This window comes from Crocuta crocuta, unplaced genomic scaffold (assembly GCF_008692635.1).
Source record: "Crocuta crocuta isolate KB4526 unplaced genomic scaffold, BGI_CrCroc_1.0 scaffold1, whole genome shotgun sequence".
Taxonomy (NCBI): Eukaryota; Metazoa; Chordata; class Mammalia; order Carnivora; family Hyaenidae; genus Crocuta; species Crocuta crocuta.
The window spans coordinates 7806458-7826377 of NW_027527930.1; the positions used below are offsets into that span (position 1 = coordinate 7806458).

At 37.1% G+C, this 19920-nt stretch overlaps 1 protein-coding gene across 5 annotated transcripts in view; it reads right to left on the reverse strand.

The window, feature by feature from the left end:
- Positions 1-314: 314 nt before the first annotated feature.
- The window catches only part of CCDC158 (coiled-coil domain containing 158), a 93247-nt gene continuing 73641 nt past the window's right edge, over positions 315-19920 (reverse strand). For 3 of the 5 annotated variants that reach the window (XM_077750532.1, XM_077750510.1, XM_077750501.1), the window contains exons 19-25: positions 14497-14657; positions 12947-13006; positions 11995-12054; positions 8337-8404; positions 5527-5685; positions 3581-3680; positions 315-518 (exon numbers count right to left, since the gene is read on the reverse strand). In XM_077750532.1, coding sequence (XP_077606658.1) covers positions 398-518; positions 3581-3680; positions 5527-5685; positions 8337-8404; positions 11995-12054; positions 12947-13006; positions 14497-14657 — 729 coding nt within the window. In that variant the 3' untranslated portion in view covers positions 315-397. Of the gene's footprint in view, positions 519-3580; positions 3689-5526; positions 5686-8336; positions 8405-11994; positions 12055-12946; positions 13007-14496; positions 14658-19920 lie in introns of all 5 variants that reach the window. The other 2 variants (XM_077750516.1, XM_077750522.1) reach the window with 2 other exon arrangements.

Here is a 19920-nt window from a genome sequence, read left to right on the forward strand (position 1 = left end):
ATGACATTCATTGACACTGACCAAACAGTGAGTTCAGGGTCACAAAACGATCCCTGTCAGTACTTTGGAGTTTGTCCTCCTGGGCATTATACCACATATTTTACTCGTGTGTCAAGTGTTTTTGAAGCTGAAAACGATAACTATTGCTTCAGCATTAGTAAAGATAAAAAAAAAACCAAACCACATAATTATTCCAGCATACTAGTATTAACACAAATTAATACCTTATAAGGGATGCATTCTTTCACATCTAGCTAGAACTGTTTGAAGTTTTACTGTGAGAGCATTGAAGAATAGTTTATTTCAAAATAGAGTTTACAGGACAGGGTATCTTTTATTAAATTTTCACATAAAAAGAAAAAAGTACACAGGGCACTAATTATAAGCAACACCACAATTATTTGGGTAGCATCCCTCTGTAAAGAAGAGGCAAGCAATGTATCATTTTAGTAACATTTTCTCCTGGTCTTTCACTTTCTGTATCCTCTTTTCTTGATTTCTGATCATTGAAGACATTGCTGAAAATGTTGATAAAACACAGTTAGATTAGCAACATTGGCTCTGGCTTTAAATTCTGTAATGTGCTTCTTAAAAGGTCAGCCTGCTACTTTAGAAGAGATATATTCTGAGATTAGGAAATTCTTAAAAATTACAAAGTAGCATATTTTTGAAAAGACTGATCTTACGGACAGAGCTAAGGCTAAATCTTTACTCTTTCAGTTGTTCTAAGTGAGCATACCTATTATAGAAATAAAACAGACTGATTGCAAATAATTTGAACACCTCAGAAGGGTACGAAGAGAAACGAAGATGAAGGTCAGTATTTGTCTCTGCTCCCTCAACCTGCTGAATTGCCCTCAGAAGTCATCACTGAATGCCAAGGACAAACTGAGGGCTGATGGGGGTGGGGGAGAGGGGAAGGAGGGTGATGGGCATGGAGGAGGGCACTTGTGGGGATGAGCACTGGGCGTTATATGGAAACCAACTTGACAATAAACTATTTTTTAAAAAAAGAAATAAAATAACTATTTTCTAAAGTTACCACAGATTATAAGTTAAGACCATTGTGTGGCCACTTAAAGCAAATAAAATTATAAACTCTGAAAAAAAAAGAAGTCATCACTGAAAACAGTTTGGTACATACCTTCGTGTACATGCATGTACAGGCTCACACTTTTCTTCTTTACGCAAATGGAAATATGTAGTACAGATTGTTCTGTAGCTTGCTATATTCACTTAAAAATTTTCAACATTTCTCCAGCTCATGTTTTGTTATGACTCCACAGTATTCCATTACATGGATGTACCAACATGTTAGTAAATAAAATTCTTAAAGGTTGATTTCTCAGGTTTTCAATCATGGAATGAATAAGTCATGGGGATGAAAGGTACGACGCAGGGGATACAGTCAATGGTATTATAACAGCAATTTATGGCAGCAGCTAGTAGCCACATTTGTGGGGAACACAGCATAAAGTACACTATGTCATACACCAGAAACTAACGTAGCATTGTTAACTAAACTTCAGTAAAAAAGAAAAAGTTCCTTTCTTTTTTCATTTGTAAACAATAATATAGAAAATACCTTTAGAAGCAGACTTTTATGTGTTTGTGCAATTTTTTCTTGAATAAATTACTAGAGGTAGAATTTCTGGGTCAAAGCATATATACCTTTGTTTTGATAAATGCTCCCAAAATATTTGTTTCATAATTTCCAAGAGACATTCCATCCAGACAATGCATCAAATAAAAAGGTCTTTTTATTTTTTAAACAAATACAACATGACTCCCATTTGTGAATAAAAATGGGGCCAGTAAGATAATGCACTCTTTAAAAAAATCACAATAAACTTAAAATCAAATGTTTTCTTAATGTTTATATACACAAGGATCTGGGATCATCAGAAAGGATCTGGAATTTTCCATATTAACAATTTGGCATAGCCTCAGCATGTTAAAAAAAAAATGTGGACTTTGGAATCAGCAATTGCAGAGATCAAGTCCCAAATATTCTACTCATTGTTGTGACTTACAATTTACTGATTATAATCTGACCATCAGTTTCCTCATTTTCAAAGGACCTGATTGATATCAGCACCCATCTCCCAGTGTTGTGAGGCTCACATGAAGAAAACATAAATCAAACACTGAGTATGGGGCCTGCTACACAGCTGATAAGTGCTCAATAAATATTAATAGCAACTATTAAGGTTAAATTTTCTTTATAAGTAATTGTTCTTAGAAAAATACTTGCTGGTTGCAGCCCCTCTGGAAAACAGTGTGGAGATGCCTCAAAAAATTAATAATAGAACTCCCCTATGACCCAGCAATAGCACTGCTAGGAATTTACCCAAGGGATACAGAAATGCTGATGCATAGGAGCACATGTACCCCAATGTTCATAGCAGCACTCTCCACAATAGCTAAAACATGGAAAGAGCCTAAGTGTCCATCAACGGACAAATGGATCAAGAAGATGTGGTTTATCTATACAATGGAATACTACATGGCAATGAGAAAGAATGAAATCTGGCCATGTGTAGCAACATGGATGGACCTTGAGGGTGTTATGCTGAGCGAAATAAGTCAGGCAGAGAAGGACAGATACCATATGTTTGCATGTATAGGAGGATTAAGAGGAACTTAATGGAGGATCATGGGGAGAAGAAGGGGAAAAATAGTTGGGGAAAGGGAGGGCCGCAAGCCATGAGAGACTCTTGAATGCTGAGAACAAACTGAGGGCTGATGGAGGTGGGGGAGAGGGGAAGGAGGGTGATGGCATGGAGGAGGGCACTACTGGGAATGAGCACTGGGTGTTATATGAAAACCAACTTGACAATAAACTATTATTAAAAAAATATTTGCTATTTCTTGTAGCAACTTATACTTTCTAGAGATAGAAGGGCTAAGAATAGCCCTTTGGAGTATACCAAAATTATTTCTTTCGGACAGACTCCTGGATTCATGAATTTATACCAGAAAAGCATAAAACATGATGGGCCTCCCACATCCATGGGAACATCCACTTAGAACTTAGGCCCATAAGGCTGCCTACAATCTGCAGAGTATAATAGTTTCTCATTCAAACAGCTTTAGTACATTTTAAAGTAGTTTAACTTTTTAGTTAGTGATTCACCGGGTGGCATAGTCTCTTCTAGCCTATGCTAATTTAAGTTCTGTGTAAGGCAAAATACAGTTATTTTGTCTTCTAGTTATTAACTGCAATCTTATCCTGGCTACTGTCATGCACATGCTTGTGTGCAGACCTAACAGGGACAAGAAAGATAATGTTTGGGAAGTGTCATGTGAAAAAGTGCTCAAAACGTGTCCTACTGAGGGTTGGTCAGCAGTATTACCATCCCTATTAGATGACAGAGTAGAGCAGGGCTAAAGTGATGTGCCCCAGGTCATACAATTAATCCAGGGGTTAGTCATGGTTAAGACCTTCATATTTGACTTGAGGTTTCTGAATTGCTTATTCAGTATCCTCTTCAGTGGGTCTATAGATAGGAGGCTTAACCTGAGGAGAAAGTGAGTGTGCTTTTGAGCAAGGAGGAGGTCTCTGAAATGTTTACTGTACCTTGGTTCTTCATCTGTAAATCTTCTACCAGAGTTTGCAAGCTTTCCAGTCTGTTCTGAAGCTTCCGGCACGTTTTTCCTGTTGTTTCTATTGGCTGAGACTGTGAAGCTATTAGAAAATTGCTTAGATGTGGTATTAAAAGTCTATTCAGTATTTCTTTTTAGAAATCTTCCAATTACAGGTTGAACAACCAACCTTTCTTTGAAAATAATGGAAACTTTAAAACACTACTTAAAAATTTAACAAGTGTTTTATCTAAATATTCCAATAGTAGCTTATCTGAATTTGTTTCAAACCGATCTGGTTTATTATTATTTAACTACATAGCATTAAATGGGATGAGTGAGAGGAATACTTTAATGATACATTCTACATTCTAAATGACAGCTCTTCATACCAAAACTGAGTAGATCCACTAACTTAGGGTTTGGAAGAGCAAGACTTAATACTGACACTGGCAACAGTTTTGAATGTGTGTGAGACCACGTGCCCATTTTAATGGCTGTCACCTGAATGAGGACAGTTTGACCCGGCAGGGAGAGGGAGTCTGCATCCTGACATGGCCTCAGTGAGCCTAGTTTAAATAAATGTGGGAGGAGCAAGTGAAGAAGGACTTGAAGCCTGTAAACTAACTTCTACTAAGTATGCTACATTTTGCCAATCTCTAAAGGATAGTTGATTGGCAATTCTGAAATTTTAATTTTGATCTTAGTCCCTGACTTGCTGTATAATCTTGAAAACAGTTTTTGGTGGCTCATTTTCCTATCAAAAAAAACAAAAACAAAAACAAAACAAAACAACCCCCACCACTCTTTTCAGTACAGATATTAGTATTAAAGGCAATCATCTAAGAATATCTTTAATTCAAGAGGATGAAAACCGGTTCCTCATAGAGATATTTTTCACACAAATAATGTAAAATATATGATGTTTGATGAGTATTTGACAATAGAAAAACAAGGAAATTCCATGCTATTATGTAGTCACAAATTAATAACGAGGTGACCAGAAGTACTGTTCTATTCCCACAACAGTCACAGCTGTAATAGTTCAAGAATTCGACCCCCCTTTTTTAGTATTTTTATTTACTATTTAGTATTTTTAAAGATACTAAGGGATAACTTAGAAATACAAGAGAGGATGGAGGACAAAATACAGAAAAAAGATGGTAAAATGTATTAAAATCTGTGATTAGGTTGTAGTTTTCGTATTTTGGGGAGATCTAGAAATGTGTGAGGCACAGAATTTTTAAAGGCTAAGAGCTGACTTAACAGTGATGCAACAATTTGCCTAGTTTATCCCTTATCAAAGGGACCGATGCCAGAGAGAACTGGGATTGCTTGCATTGCTGTCAATATATGGTAAAAACATTTCCAGTTCAAGTCTGTCTCTCTCTCTCTATATATATATTTACACACACACACACACACACACACATATGTATATAATGTCCACTTACTTATGCACTTACTCTAAATCAAACCATTTTCTTCATCCGTTTTAGCAAATAACAAATGAACTTTAAATTTTAAAAATGAGAACATCTGACAAATTTGTATGATAAATACTTGCACTTACAAAGGCAGAGACTGAGGAGAGCCATGATTTGAGAGAATGTAAATAAGAAAGAAAAGTCATAGCATTAAAAAAAAAAAGACCCAAAATTTTATAAGAAAATGAGCGGGGGAGTTCATTATTCATGTCAGAGAAATAAAGAGAAAATATTCACATACAATATCTATGCATATTTTTAAGAAGAGAGTGTGTGCATGTGTGCAATAGCTATTTTATTTAGATAAGACTCACTTAAGTTACACATCATCAGTTAGAGTTTGCATATAAGAACACCATGTAAAATCTTATTAATTCTGATTATGGAAGAGAACTTTAAATTCACCAGAGCAGGAAATCAATTAAGCTAATCAGTGACATCGGATCATTCTTACCTTTAACAGAATCAGGTGAATGAACAGGTTTGGTGGATCTATACTGTGAGGCGGAGCCTACAGAATCTTCAACCGAACTAGTCAGGAGTGAGTGAACTGGAGACTTCTTAGGAGAAGAATGGAATGAACGAGAAGCTGAATTTTTCACAGATGGACTTGCTAAAATGTTGCAAGAACAAAAACAAAATGACAGAATTAATTAAAAATGGTATAATGCATTTCTCAGAAAGTCAAACATTCATAAGAAAATATTCCCCATGATAGGGGTGAGGGGATGTTCTGATAAATACCCAAGGCTTTGGGTTAGAACTGCAAAGCGCTATGTCTTAGAAATAAGGATGAACAGGAACAAGACCTGCCCTTGGGGATCTTGAGGTCTACCTTCAAACTATCTTATTTCCTGATTGGATTAAACTGATCTTGGATTATGGTGTTCTTAGTTGTATACCAGAAGCAAGCATGAATGCTATCTGGAGAAAGGTAACCTCATCCTATGCCTCACACCATTTGAATAATTTTTCATAGATGTCTTTCATACAATAAAAACAAACAGGCATAGAAGGAGACAAAATGATATGGCAGAAAACCAAGAGAAAAAATACAGATCATAGATACAAATAATAGATACAGACCCACAAGGTCTGGATAGTGGAGGCACAGACAATCACAGATTTAAGCAGCATTATTCCAAACCCTAAACAAGTACTTATTACATAAAGAAAACCATATCTGAACATATCAATAAAAGCTTCAAAAAACTAAAAAGAAAAAAAACCCTCAGAAAACAAATCAAACACAAAAACAATCCTAAAGTTGCCAAAAGGGCAAAAAAGACAGATTACATTTAAATGAGCAACTATTAAATTCAGAGCTGACTTCTCAGTAGAAACAATGAAGCCAGAAAACAATGGAATATTTTCAAAGTGAAGGAAAAATGTCCTCCTAAAATTCTAAACTCAACAAAAACATTCTTCAAAAATGAGGATGAAATAAAGACAACTGTAGAAAAGCAGAAACTGAGAGAATATATTACCAGCAGACTTACACTAAAGGAAAAATTAAAGGCATTAAGAGTAAAATGACACCAGACAGAAAGTAAAGTATAAATATATGGGTATATCTAAATGGATATTAACTATACAAAGTAATGCAAATTATCCATGGTGGTATTTACCTTTATAATTAAAATATACATGTGACAACAACTGTATATAATTTGAAAGAATAGTTAGTGGAATTAACATGTTCTAAAGTACTCACAATGCAAGAAAAAACTAAAAGCACCCATTTATATTAATCTAACAAGGCAAGGATATATGTTGTATTCTCTTGGGTAATTATTAAAACAGCAGTAAAAACATGTAAGTGAAGTAAACCTGAAAGCATTAACTTCAAATAAATGTTCTCTTTCTTCAAAATATTAGTCTTTAAAAGATTTCTAACAAGGTAAAGACTATTTAAAAATTAAGAATTTGCATTTATTTTATTAAAACTGTTTTGTTTTGATTTTAGATATATACTGACAATATTCCATAAAAAGAAACAAGAAAATCTGGAGATTTAACTTTCTCCTATCTCACCTCATACATCAATTTTCCTTATTTACATTATTCCTGTAATATTATATTACTGCCCAGAGTTACAGCTATACCTTTGTTGAATAACCATCATTCTCACAGTTTCATTGTTTCCCATTCATTTTATTCTCTTCTATAGGAAGAGAATCTTTAAAAAAAATTTTTTTAAATGTTTATTTATATTTGAGAGAGAGAGAGGGAGGGACAGTGTGCAAGGGGGGAGGGGCAGAGAGAGACAGACAGAATTGAAAGCAGGTTCCAGGCTCTGAGCTATCAGCACAAAGCCTGATGTCAGCACAGAGCCTGATGCAGGGCTTGAACCCATGAGCTGTGAGATAACGACCTGAGCCGAAGTTGGATGCTTAACTGACTGAGCCACCCAGGCACCCTATAACATATTCTCTGTAATTATTTTTTTGTCTTAGTTAAAAAAAATTTTTTTCATGTAATTTCCCCACAGAAGGTCCATCAAGTCCCTGTGATTTCAGTCATGCCTATCCCATTTATGTTTTTCCTAAGGCATTCTTTCCCCTGTAATGCTTCTATTTTTCTTTTCCATTTCTAGTCTCTTATGCCATTTTGCTTTTCAACAGATTCTGTTATCTTTCAATCTCTTCCTTGACTCCCTTGCTAAACAGATAGATAACATTATGTCTTTGGAAATTATAAAAAGAAACATCTGTCTCTATTCTTCTCTTTTTCTTTTCATCCATTCAATAAGTATTTACTGAGCACCTGCTGTGTGCTTGGGATATATCAGGGATCTAAACAAAGACACCTGCCCTTGTACGGCTTTTGTCTAGCAGGAGGTGACGCAGTCACCTTTATGAACAACATAAATTAGTAAGTTACCTATTAAAAGATACTAAGTGCAATTAAAACAAAAAGGGTGATTGGGAGTATGGGAGAGTTACAATTTTTGCAGAAGGTCACAACAGTAGTCTCACTGGGTAAGTGACATCTGAGCAGAGGCTTTAAAGCAGGTGAAGGGTCAGCAATGCATAAGGAACAGTGGTGTAAAGGCCTTAGTACAGAAGCTGCCTGGGATGTTCACGGAACAATTCACGGGTGGATGACGCAGAGTCAATGACAGCGGAGTAGGAGGAAATAAGCCTGGAGAGTTAATGGGGACTTACAGGCAGCTATCATACCTGGCGTCCACTCTCATGGAAACGAGAAGCCACCGCAGAGTTTGAAGCAGGCCCAGCTTGCATACTTTTGCTAAATACTCACCTGTAGACGGGAATGTAAAGCAACTAGATGGATCTTCTAGGTCTCCTGTATGTAATGTGACCGGCTCTCTGGAAGCATAAGAATGGTCATGCAGACATTCCAATTCACAAATACAGTGTTAAGATTTATGGGCAGAAGCAAGCTAATGCTCACAAAAGTGACAGTTTAAAATATAAACTAAAGATGGCAGTTATAACCCTAAATTGTAGAAACCCTAAAATGCCAGGGAGATCCCAAGGTGCATTATCGTTAAGCCTTCAGTGCCCATTAACATTTCGCAGAATGAAAATACAGTAATATTGGTTAGAAAATTCATTTTTACAATAATAGCTATACACCACAAACATTTCTCTCATAGATTATAAGAGATACAATCTTAGTAAGTTATTTTACAATGAAAAAAAAGACAAAAAAAAGGAACCTCTCGTAGCAATAGTAGTATCACTTTACAAAACTATGAGAATTACTTAAATCAAGTTGAAATAAACCACACGGTTCTCTGTGGTCTGGGTGACAGCATGAGGATACTATGGCAGTAGCTCCCTTGCAGGGGGTTGTGATGCCAACACTGCCTTAATTATAACACTAAGATTAGCATCTGCTTTTGAACTCTGTCTCTCCCAAGTGTACAGTGGTATTTCTCAGAGGCTCCATAAGATCTGATATCACAACAGATTAAATGCAGATGCACGCATGAGAATCAGCTATCTTTTGTGAAGTCACACACTAAATTCTAAAAGCATACCTTCTCAATAATTTGGCAAAGTTATTTTTCATAATAAAATGCTACTATGTTAACAGGTGATACACTCACTTTGTTGTTTCTAAAGGTATGTCAAAATGTTTTGTATTTTTCAAATGCTAACATGAAACTTTATTTTCCAATACTTAGAATAGCAATAAACAAAAGTTCTTAGGAATTGTCAATATTTGTGACTGCAAAGGGGTCCTGAGAACAAAAAGTCTGAAGATAGCTCTATGCGAAGAAAAGCCCTAGAAAAGAAGGCCGTGGATAGTCTTAATTATCAGGGCAAAGAGTTTGCTTTTGCTGCAATAGGCAGTGGGGGAGCCTTTGAAGGTTCTGGGGCTGGAGACAGTCATAGTCTGAGGTGTGCTTTAGGCAGATCAATTTGAAATTGATACATAGAAATGACTGGAATGTGCATGAGACTAGAGTTTAAAAGCATCCACACTAAATACTGTCAACCCACCGCAATAGTCTATAAGAAAGGTAAAAAGGCCTAAAGCAGTGTGGCAGGATGAATAATGGCCACCACGTACATGTGCTTCTGAATATCAAGAACCTATGAGTGTTACCTTATGTGATGTGAGGGAATCAAGGATCCTGAAGTGGGGAGATTATCCTGGGCTTTCTAGGAGGGGGGCTAACTGCCATCCCAAGTGTCTGTCAAAGGGAGGCAGGGGGATTTCATTCGGAAGAGAGAAGACGATGTGGCAATCTCAGCAGAGAGGTTTGAAGATGCTAACGCCCTGCTGCTGTCTGAAGATGAAGGGAGAAGCCACAAGCCAGAGTGCAAGAAACAAAGCTCTAGAAGCTGGAAAAATGTAAGGAAATAGATTAACCCCAAGGGCTTCTGGAGGGAGTGTAGTCCTCCTGACATCTTGACTCCGCCCAGTGGAACTGATTTAGGACTTCGGGCCTTCTTGGAAATGTAAGAGACATCAATTTGTGTCATTTTAAGCAACTAATTTTGTTACAAGTGCCATAGGGAATTAAAACAGGCAGTTCAAGAGGATGTGCAAAGAAGAAAATGGATTTAAGAACTGTTTTAGAGTCAAAATTAGTAAGACTTGGTGACTAGAGAAATGAGACAAAGGAGAAAGAAGAATCAAAGATAATGTTAGGAGCTCACCTAAAGGAANAATAAACTATTTGTAAAAAAACAAACAAACAAACAAAAAAAAACAAAGATAATGTTAGGGTTTAAGCAGAGGTGCCCTGGAAAGCAAGGAGGCCATTTACAAACATGAGATGGAAGGGAATGGTTCTGTGGAATGGCCGCCTTTGTTTCATTTTGGTCATTGTGATCTTCAGGGCGTTATGTTTCATCTCCTGAAACATCCACGTGGAGATGTGCAAAAGGGAGCTGGATGTTTTGAAGCCTCTAATGGAAACCTTCCTTAGGGCGTAATGTTGCTCATTAAGTTATAACAGTATAACAAAATAAGAAAAGTCAATTCTCCACAAGCTTCTGGGAGATGTGGCTCTCAGAATAATTCAAGCACAAATCCACACACCAGAGTCGTTTCTTTAATTTTTTATTCTGTTCTGGGCATATGGGCTATATTGATTTAGCTTAAAAGGTTGCAGAAGTTTCTAAATGAAGAAACATTGCCGTAAGATGCTGAGTCAAGCAAAGGTGCTGCAATTACAGTGAAACGTCCTAGTAAAACAGCAACTGTGGTATTCTTTCTCATTTGTGAGTTTCCAAAATGGCCAATGTGCTGCAGTACAGTAGACAGCATTCAAATGCATTCTTAATTTTCTAGTATGTTTCATGCTTTTTAGAACTTCTATTAAATATCTGAAAACCTCTTCCTTTTCTATTAAATGTGTGAACATAGGGAGGGGCTAGGTCCCATCTTTTCATCCCCATTCTCTCTCTTCACAAACACATCTTTGCTGAAGGGAATAGATTTTTCTGGTCATGGAAAAACGACAGCAGAGCTTGACGTGTCTCAGGGGAGCAGCCTTCTGTGCCCCATGCCTAGCACGGGGCTCTCTCCCAGGAGCTCAGTGCAGGTACACAGAGGCAGAACATGGAAGTGGTCACACGCCTGAGCTCACGAGCCAGCTAGACCTGAGTTCAAACCTGACTCCACCAGTTACAAGTTGTAGGGCCCTGGCAAGTTGCTTAAGCAATGTGAGTCTTCATTTCTAACCTATATATGGACATAATAATGCCTAAATCAAAGATTAGGTTAGATAGATTGTGCTTTAGATTCTGTGTCTCCCTCTCTCTCTGCTCCTACTCTCTCTCAAATATAAATAAACATTAAAAAAAGATTAGGTTAGATGGACTAAATGAAATATCTACAGCATCCGGAAAATGTAAAAACAGAAATATGTAGTAGAGAGCTGCAGATATTATTAATAGGTGTTATGTAGTGTCACGTATGAAGGTGAGAAGAAAATCAAAATTCGTTTTCATAAAGATATATTTAAAAAGATTCTAGTTTACTGTATACTGATGAAGCAGTAGGGACAGTAAGGAAATATTTATAATACTGTCTTAATTCACTCACTACACAAAACTTTACTGAATGGCTACTGTGTGTCAGGCAATATGGCTGACGCTGAAGATACAGCAGTGAATAAGCCTCTGCCTAACTGGATTTGAAAAGAATTCTTTTTCTTATTCTGAGGATACAAAAAAGGCTCTGATACCTGTATATTTTTTTCGTTATTTTTGGTGGTGAAAATGGAAAAGATAAAAGTAAGTTTTTTTTCCAGGCAGTCAGTCAATAAACAGATCTTATCATTGTAAGCTCATGTCTGTCTTGCCCACTGTTACATTGTAAGGATCCAGTGTGGAGTGTGGCACCTCACAGACAGTTAACAATCTGGTGAATTAATGAATAAACAGTAGTAATGAGGACATTAGGACTTTCAGGCATTGGTAAGACCATTTCTTACCTGCTAAGAGTTTCACTGGATTTGCTACCTTCGGTGGAGTCCCTTAATGAGTTGTTGCTTCTGTTGGCAGAAGGATGGGAGAAATGAAAGACTACACGGTATTATTTTTACTTAATGATAAAACAACATTGTTCCTCTGAACATTGCTTTTACACCAACGCTGAATCAAAGGGTGAGACTGGGGCAAATGGCTCTTCCAGGCAGAGAAACAGTGTAAAGAAAAGCTTGGAGATGGAAAGGAATGAACTCTTGGGATGCAGCAGTCTGTTTTGGTTAGAGCACACTACGGGAGTAACCAGACTGGTGACAAGTTAGGGACCTCCTTCAACCTCAGACCAAGGAACCAGGTACCTAATCAGCAGACAGTGAGTTGCTAATGATGACCCGTGAGCAATGGCCTCTGTGTTTCACAGGAATAACAAATTCATATTAGCCTTGTTTCCTTCTTGGCTAAAGTCAGTTCTCAGAAGTTGTCTCTGTCGAGGAGGGGTTATGGATTTAATTTCTTTATGTCCTTTTTAGGATTTCATTTAAAAATTCAGTTATTCAATTACTAAGGAAAATAGGATTGCTTTCTGTGAGGTTCTTATCCTGTACTGAGATTGTCAGAATGTCCTTCTGGACTACCTTCCTCTCAAAAGTTATGTAAGCAATTGTAAATGAGTGTAAATGTAGAAAAATCTTCCATTTTTGGTGTGGCATACTATATATATCTTCATATGGGTAAACAGCAGCAAAATTTAAAACAAGCAGAAAAAAACTTATTGATTTTGAGAAAGTACATTACACTGAAATCCACTTTAGTTTCAGTTAAACAGTGTAACAGCTTCCCTTCAATGAACACCAAATGCCCATAAATTCCCATGTAAACGGTCCAGACTTCCCAAATTACCTGGAAACATAAAAAATTCTTGGACAATTAATTAGATTCAGAATCTCTGATTCTTCTTACCTATGGCATATCTCTAATCTCAGGCTTGATTCAGTAATGCCATCTCTTATTCTATCATCTCTGTACAGATAAATACAACTCTCAGTTAATTACACAAAGAACAATTTCCTGATTCCATATATTTTTAGAATAATCAATTGCTCCTATGTATTTAACTCTTCTTTAAAGCATAACACTAGATTTTAGGCCTCCAAGCAAATTTTGCAGAAGGCTGTCCTTGGAGCTAAAAGCTTTAGGCTAAGTTTAGGCTTTGGTGACAAGGTTATTTGTAGGATTATAGCAAATTAACATACATTCTTTAAAGGCAAGTACCAAATATATTCATGTTCAAGCCCATAATTAATGGCTAAAGTGATAAAAATCATCTCATCAGGGAGATCATGGCAATCTTTGTGGACTGATTAATGCGGAGAGCCAGGGGCTCTAACTTTCACTTTTGGCTTTGCTTCTTTGCGTTATAGGAGAGGGCAACTCAATCTTGGCTAAATTTACTCATCTGTCAAATGAGAACCAAGGACTTTCCTATTAGATTACACCTTGACAGTCAGGTAGTTTTCATGATTTTAGTTTAGCTCCACCATCGAATTGTGCAGCTGCAGGCAAGGCAACATTTTATTTTATTTTATTATTATTTTTTTAATTTATTTCTAGGAGAGAGAGAGACAGCGTGAGCAGGGCAGGGTCAGAGAGAGAGGGAGCCACAGACTGAAACAGGCTCCAGGCTCTGAGCTGGCCGTCAGCACAGAGCCCGATGCGGGGCTCGAACCCACGAACCGCGAGATCATGACCTAAGCGAAAGTCGGACGCTTAACCGACTAAGCCACCCAGGCGCCCCTCAAGGCAACATTTTAAAACTTATGTTTATCTCACCTGTAAAATGGAAAAAATAAATCCTGCTCTGTCTTAGCTCAAACAGTTATGATAATCAAATAAGATTATGGATGTGAGGGGTGCTTGGGTGGCTCAGTAGGTTAAGCATCTGACTCTTGAGATCATGATCTCGTGGTTCATGGGTTTGGTTCATGGGGTCGGGCCCTGCATTGGGCTCCATATGGACAGTGTAGAGCCTGCTTGGGATTCTTTGTCTCCCTCTCTGTCTGTCCCATCCCCCATTCCTTCTTGACTGACAGATATTCAGTGATGCAGTCTCTTACTCTATCATCTCCATATAAATATAACTCTCAGTTAATTATACAAAGAACAATTTCCAGATTCCATGTATTTTTAAATGTGTGCTCCCTCTCTCTCTCTCTCAAAATAAAATAAAAAAATATTTTTAAAAAGTGTTTTGGATGTGAAATCTGTTGAGAACTATACATTATTATATGAATGTAACTTTGGGTACCACCTTGCTTTGACTACTTGTGAATAGAATAACTGCATTATTACTCTTGATATTATACTATTTTACTTTTGCTTAGCTCCTCCGGTTTCATACTGTTTCCCCTGGTAACGTCCGATACTCTTCAAAGTTATTGAAACATCAACCTCCCACAGAATATCACGTAGACAACTAGTGGCAAACCACTGGTGACAGCACCCAGTCTTACACAGCCACATAGGAAGCTCCCAGCGACGGAGTTCTCCCTTCTTCCTCGGGCTTGCCCAGAGGCACAGCAGGCTCCTCGTTGATCACACTTCTCAACTCTTGGAGAAGTTGTTTCAGGTCCCTTGTTGGATCTTCCTTCAATGTGTTAGGTTTTGTAGAGTGCTGCATTAAAACAATTTACAAAACAAACACCTTGGTTTTTATTTTTAGAGTCGTATGTTATTTCCTATTGTAAAATTAATTCAGCTGGTAAATAGAAATTATGGAGGAGAAAGAAGAAAAAACAAAAATCACCCGTAGTCTTACTACTCAGGGATAATCAGTAGTAACCAATCAATAATCAACATAGTGTTGTATCTAATTTATAAATGCATATATACTTATTTATATAGATATACCTAGAAATTAAAGTATACACACATAGAATCAAACTATACACATCTATTTTTAAATCATTTTTAAAAAAATTTTAACAATGTAGTATGAAGTGTACCATGTCATCAAATATTTACAATTATATCCAGGCAAAAAAATTCCAATACTTTGTTGAGGGCTGACCTAATTTTATAAAATGATAGAACTTTAAAAGTAAGGGATTCTAGGGGTGCCTGGGTGGCTCAGTCAGTTAAGCGTCTGACTTCGGCTCAGGTCATGATCTCACAGTTTGTGCATTCAAGCCCCGTGTCGAGCTCTGTGCTGACAGCTCAGAGCCTGGAGCCTGCTTCAGATTCTGTATCTCCCTCTCTCTCTGCCCCACCTCCCCTCATGCTCTGCCTCTCTAAAAAATAAATATTTAAAAAAGGAATTCTTTAGAAACTAATTAATTTACTCCCCCATTTTACTGATGAGGAAAGAGACATTCAATATTGTCAAACTGTGCTAGTTGGTATTTGAGAATAATTTTTAAAAGATTTTCAGATATACAAATATGCCCTGATGAATATTTACAATAAAATGTACAGATGTTCCCAATGGGCACCTCAAAAGGGGAAACCAAATGAAAGTGAGAAGTTGGTCTTGGAGGACACTCATGAAAGTCATCAATCATCAAACTATTTTTAAAATTTTATTTATTTATTTTGAGAGAGACAGAGACAGCACAAGTGGGGGAGGGGGAAAAAGAGGGAGAGAAAGGGAGAGAGAGAGGGAGGAGGGACAGAATCTCACTCAAGTAGGCTCTGTAATCCGACGTAGGGCTCGATCCCATGAACTGTGAGATGATGACCTGAGCTAAAACCAAGAGTTGGACGCTTAACCGACTGAGCCACCCAGGTGACCCCATCATCAAGCTGTAAAGTTGGAGGTGTCTACCTCAATGTAGAGTTAAAGCTGCCATACATATTGGTTGCTGAATGAATACCAGCTTTGCTTTTCTAGAGTCCATGCCAAACAAGTGTTAATGTTACTGATATAATCCTCACATTCCCCTCCTCATCCTAACCCCACTGACAAACGACATATAACATTTAGCTGAAAATGTGAAGAGTTCTGACAAACTGACTATATGGTTAAGTATGGTCTTTCAAGTATATTGACGGTCAGCTTACCTGGAAATTACCAGGAGTTCAGAGTTTCAAAAATTACTGAATTTAATTATTTAATTTGTCTCCATTAATTTAAAATATATAAAAATATGGACATTTTTTTAATAGCCTTAATTTTTAGAGCAGTTTTAGGTTCACAGCAAAACTGAGTGGAAGGTACAGAGATTTCCCATATATATCCCTGATCCTAAACGTGCTGAACCAGTTTCTCACAATATGAATAAAAGCATTTGTCTCTAAGCAGATGATTCAATTTTACCAAATACTGGCTTTGTTTGTTCTGTCCTAGCCCTGGTGGACATAATGTCTGTTATGGAATAAAACTTCAAAAGCTTTATACAGAAAACCTTATCCTACTGCAATCTTCAGTCACCTTAGTTCTAACCTTAAGTCGCAGTGTAGCACCCAGACTTTCATTCATATCATCTGCCCATTAGAAAGTTTATTTAATAAGCTTTAGTAATTACTAAAAGTTTTAGCCCTTGATATTTATTAAAAGTGATAGCATAATAACCTACAAATATATAAATATGCTTTTTTCACCCTGAAATGAGGAAATTTGTTTCTTTGAGAGTGGGTGGTGCTTTATAAGACATAAAAGGTTGAAAAACATTCAACTCTAACATTTGCTTAGCAATTAATCATAATCAGCCCTATGACATTCTCACATTATGACTTCATCCTAATACTTTTAAGAGCTTTTGAAATGGGTGTTGCTCCTCCAATTAAAATGTAAGGTGTTTTACAGAAGCAAGGACTTGTTTTGGTCATCACTCTTTATATACCCCATGACAAATAAACTATACTTAGCTTGTGTATGAAATCACAAAACTGTTGGAGGGGTCTTAAATATCATTTGGGTTTAGTCCAATCTCTAAACATACAATCCAATCTCTCCTAGCAGTACACTTATCTGGCCTTTGCATGATCACAAAAAACCAAGGAAGGCAGTTTAATTTTTATATACCTTTAATCCTTTGAGAGAAAGACTTATTAAGCTGAATCTCCTCCACTCACTTCTATACTGGTCATCATTTCACCCCCTCAGGTCATGGGGAACAAGTCGAACACAACCCTCAAGAAATGGATACTTGCTTTGTCACTCCAGCCTCTACGCCCCTACCTCCACTTTCTAACACACACTGCAGGCTAAATCTCCTCAAGCCATCTACTCTTTGTGTGGCACAGGCTCACCACTCTGGTTGTATCTCTTTTGACAGACTCTGCTTAATTGACGAGTCTCATAAACACTTATGCCCAAAGAATGAACTATGGAATTCAGGGAGAGTCCTGAGCAGTGTGGAGAAGAGCTGTCCCCCTCTGGGGTCTGGATGCTATCTTTAAAACCTTTTTTGACTCATCTACATAATACTGTGGATTCCGACTGAGCAGGGAGTCAACTGAGGTGCCCTACGTCTTTTCCACATGTTATTGACAAGCCACATCTTCCATATGCTGTACTTGGTATTTCTGTGTATTTCTTACCAAGTTCTAGACTACATTTATTCTTTTTAAATCTTTTTTATTTAAAAAAATTTTTTTAGTTTACTTATTTTTGAGACAGAGAGAGAGAGAGCGAGCGAGAGAGCGCACAAGTGGGGAAGGAGCAGAGAAAGAGGGAGACACAGAATCTGAAACATGCTCCAGGCTCTGAGTTGTCAGCACAGAGCCTGACGTGGGGCTCAAACCCACGAACCATGAGATCATGACCTGGGCTGAAGTTGGATGCCCAGCTGCCCAGGTGCCTCTCTCTCTTTTTTTTTTTTTTTTTAAATTTTTTAATGTTTATTTATTTTTTAGAGTATACTGAAAACTATAGAAAGCCTATGAAAGAAATTGAAGACACAAAGAAATGGAAAAACATTCCATGCTCATGGATTGGAAGGGCAAATGTTGTTAAAATGTCTATACAACTCAAAGCAATCTACACATTTAATGCAATTCCTATCAAAATAACACAAGTATTCTTCACAGAGCTAGAACAAACAATTCTAAAATTTGTATGGAACCAGAAAAGACCCCGAATAGCCAAAATGGATAACAGACCTAAATGTGAGACAGGAAACCATCAAAATCCTAGAGGAGAAAGCAGGCAACAACCTCTCAGACCTTGGCTGCAGAAACTTCTTGCTTGACATGTCTCCAGAGGCAACGGAAACAAAGGCAAAAATGAACTATTGGGATCTCATCAAGATAAAAAGTTTCTGTAGAGCAAAGGAAACAATTAACAAAACTAAAAGGCAACTGATGGAATGGAAAAAGATATTTGCAAAGGACATACTGGATAAAGGATTAGTATCCAAAATCTATAAAGAAGTTTTCAAACCCAACACCCAAAAAACAAATTATCCAGTGAAGAAGCAGGCAGAAGACATAATATATACTTCTGCAAAGAAGACATCCAGATGGCTAAGAGACACATGAAAAGATGCTCAACATCCTACATCCGCAGAGAAATTCAAATCAAAACCACAATGAGATACTACTTGATGCTTGTCAGAATGGCTGAAATGAACAACTCAGGAAACAACAGATGTTGGTGAAGATTCAGAGAAAGGGGATCCCTTTTATACTATTGGTGGGAATGCAAATTGGTGCAGCCACTCGGAAAATAGTATGGAAGTTCCTCAAGAAGTTAAAAATAGAACTACCCTAGACTCAGCAATTGCACTACTGCATTTATCCAAAGGACACAAAAATGTTGATTCGAAGGGACACATGCATCCCAATGTTTATAGCAGTGCTATCAACAATAGCCAAATTATGGAAAGAGCCCAAGNTATTTATCCAAAGGACACAAAAATGTTGATTCGAAGGGACAATGCATCCCAATGTTTATAGCAGTGCTATCAACAATAGCCAAATTATGGAAAGAGCCCAAGTGTCCATTGACTGTATGTATGTACACACACACACACACACAAACTTGGCAATCAAAGAGAATGAAATCTTGCTATTTGCAACAACACAGATGGAACTAGAACATATTATGCCAAGTGAAATAAGTCAGACAAAGAAAGATGAATATCATATAATTTCACTCACATGTGGAATTTAAGAAACACAACAGATGAACTTAGGGGAAGGGAAGGAAAAATAAGATAAAAACAGAGAGGGAGGCAAACCATAGGGACTCTTAAATACAGAGAATAAACTGGGGGTTGCTGGAGGGGAGTTGGGTGGGGGGATGGGCTAGATGGGTGATGGGCATTAAGGAGGGCACTTGTTGGGATCAGCACTGGGTATATATGGAAGTGATGAATCACTGGGTTCTACTCATATATCACACTATAAGTTTACTAACTTGGTTTTAAATAAATACATTTTTTAAAATGGAGACAATACAATCTATCCTGCTAGATTACTGTGAGGATTAGAAATAATGTATATAAGGCAAATGGCCTATTGTTAGTATTAAGTCAATAATTACTTTTTAATCAGAACAGAATTCAGGGAGCCTGGGTGGCTCAGTCAGTTAAGTGTCTGACTTCAGCTCAGGTCATGATCTCATGGTTTGTGAGTTCGAGCCCTGTGTCAGGCTCTGTGCTGACAGCTCAGAGCCTGGAGCCTGCTTCGGATTCTGTGTCTCCTTCTCTAACCCTCCCCTGCTCATGCTCTCTCAAAAATAAATGTTAAAAATTTTAAAAAACACACAGCAGAATCCATTTTGGTGAAAAATAATACAAATTTAAATTCCCAACTTGACAAATTAAACGAGAATTATTATAGAGGATAAGGCCTCAAATGAAGTTATACCATGCAAAAACATAATTCTGAGGAATTGTCTGATAGATAATATTTTATAAACAAATTAATTTTTAAAGGGTTTTTATAAAAAACTCACTTATATTTTCTGAATATATGTTTATATATATGCTTTG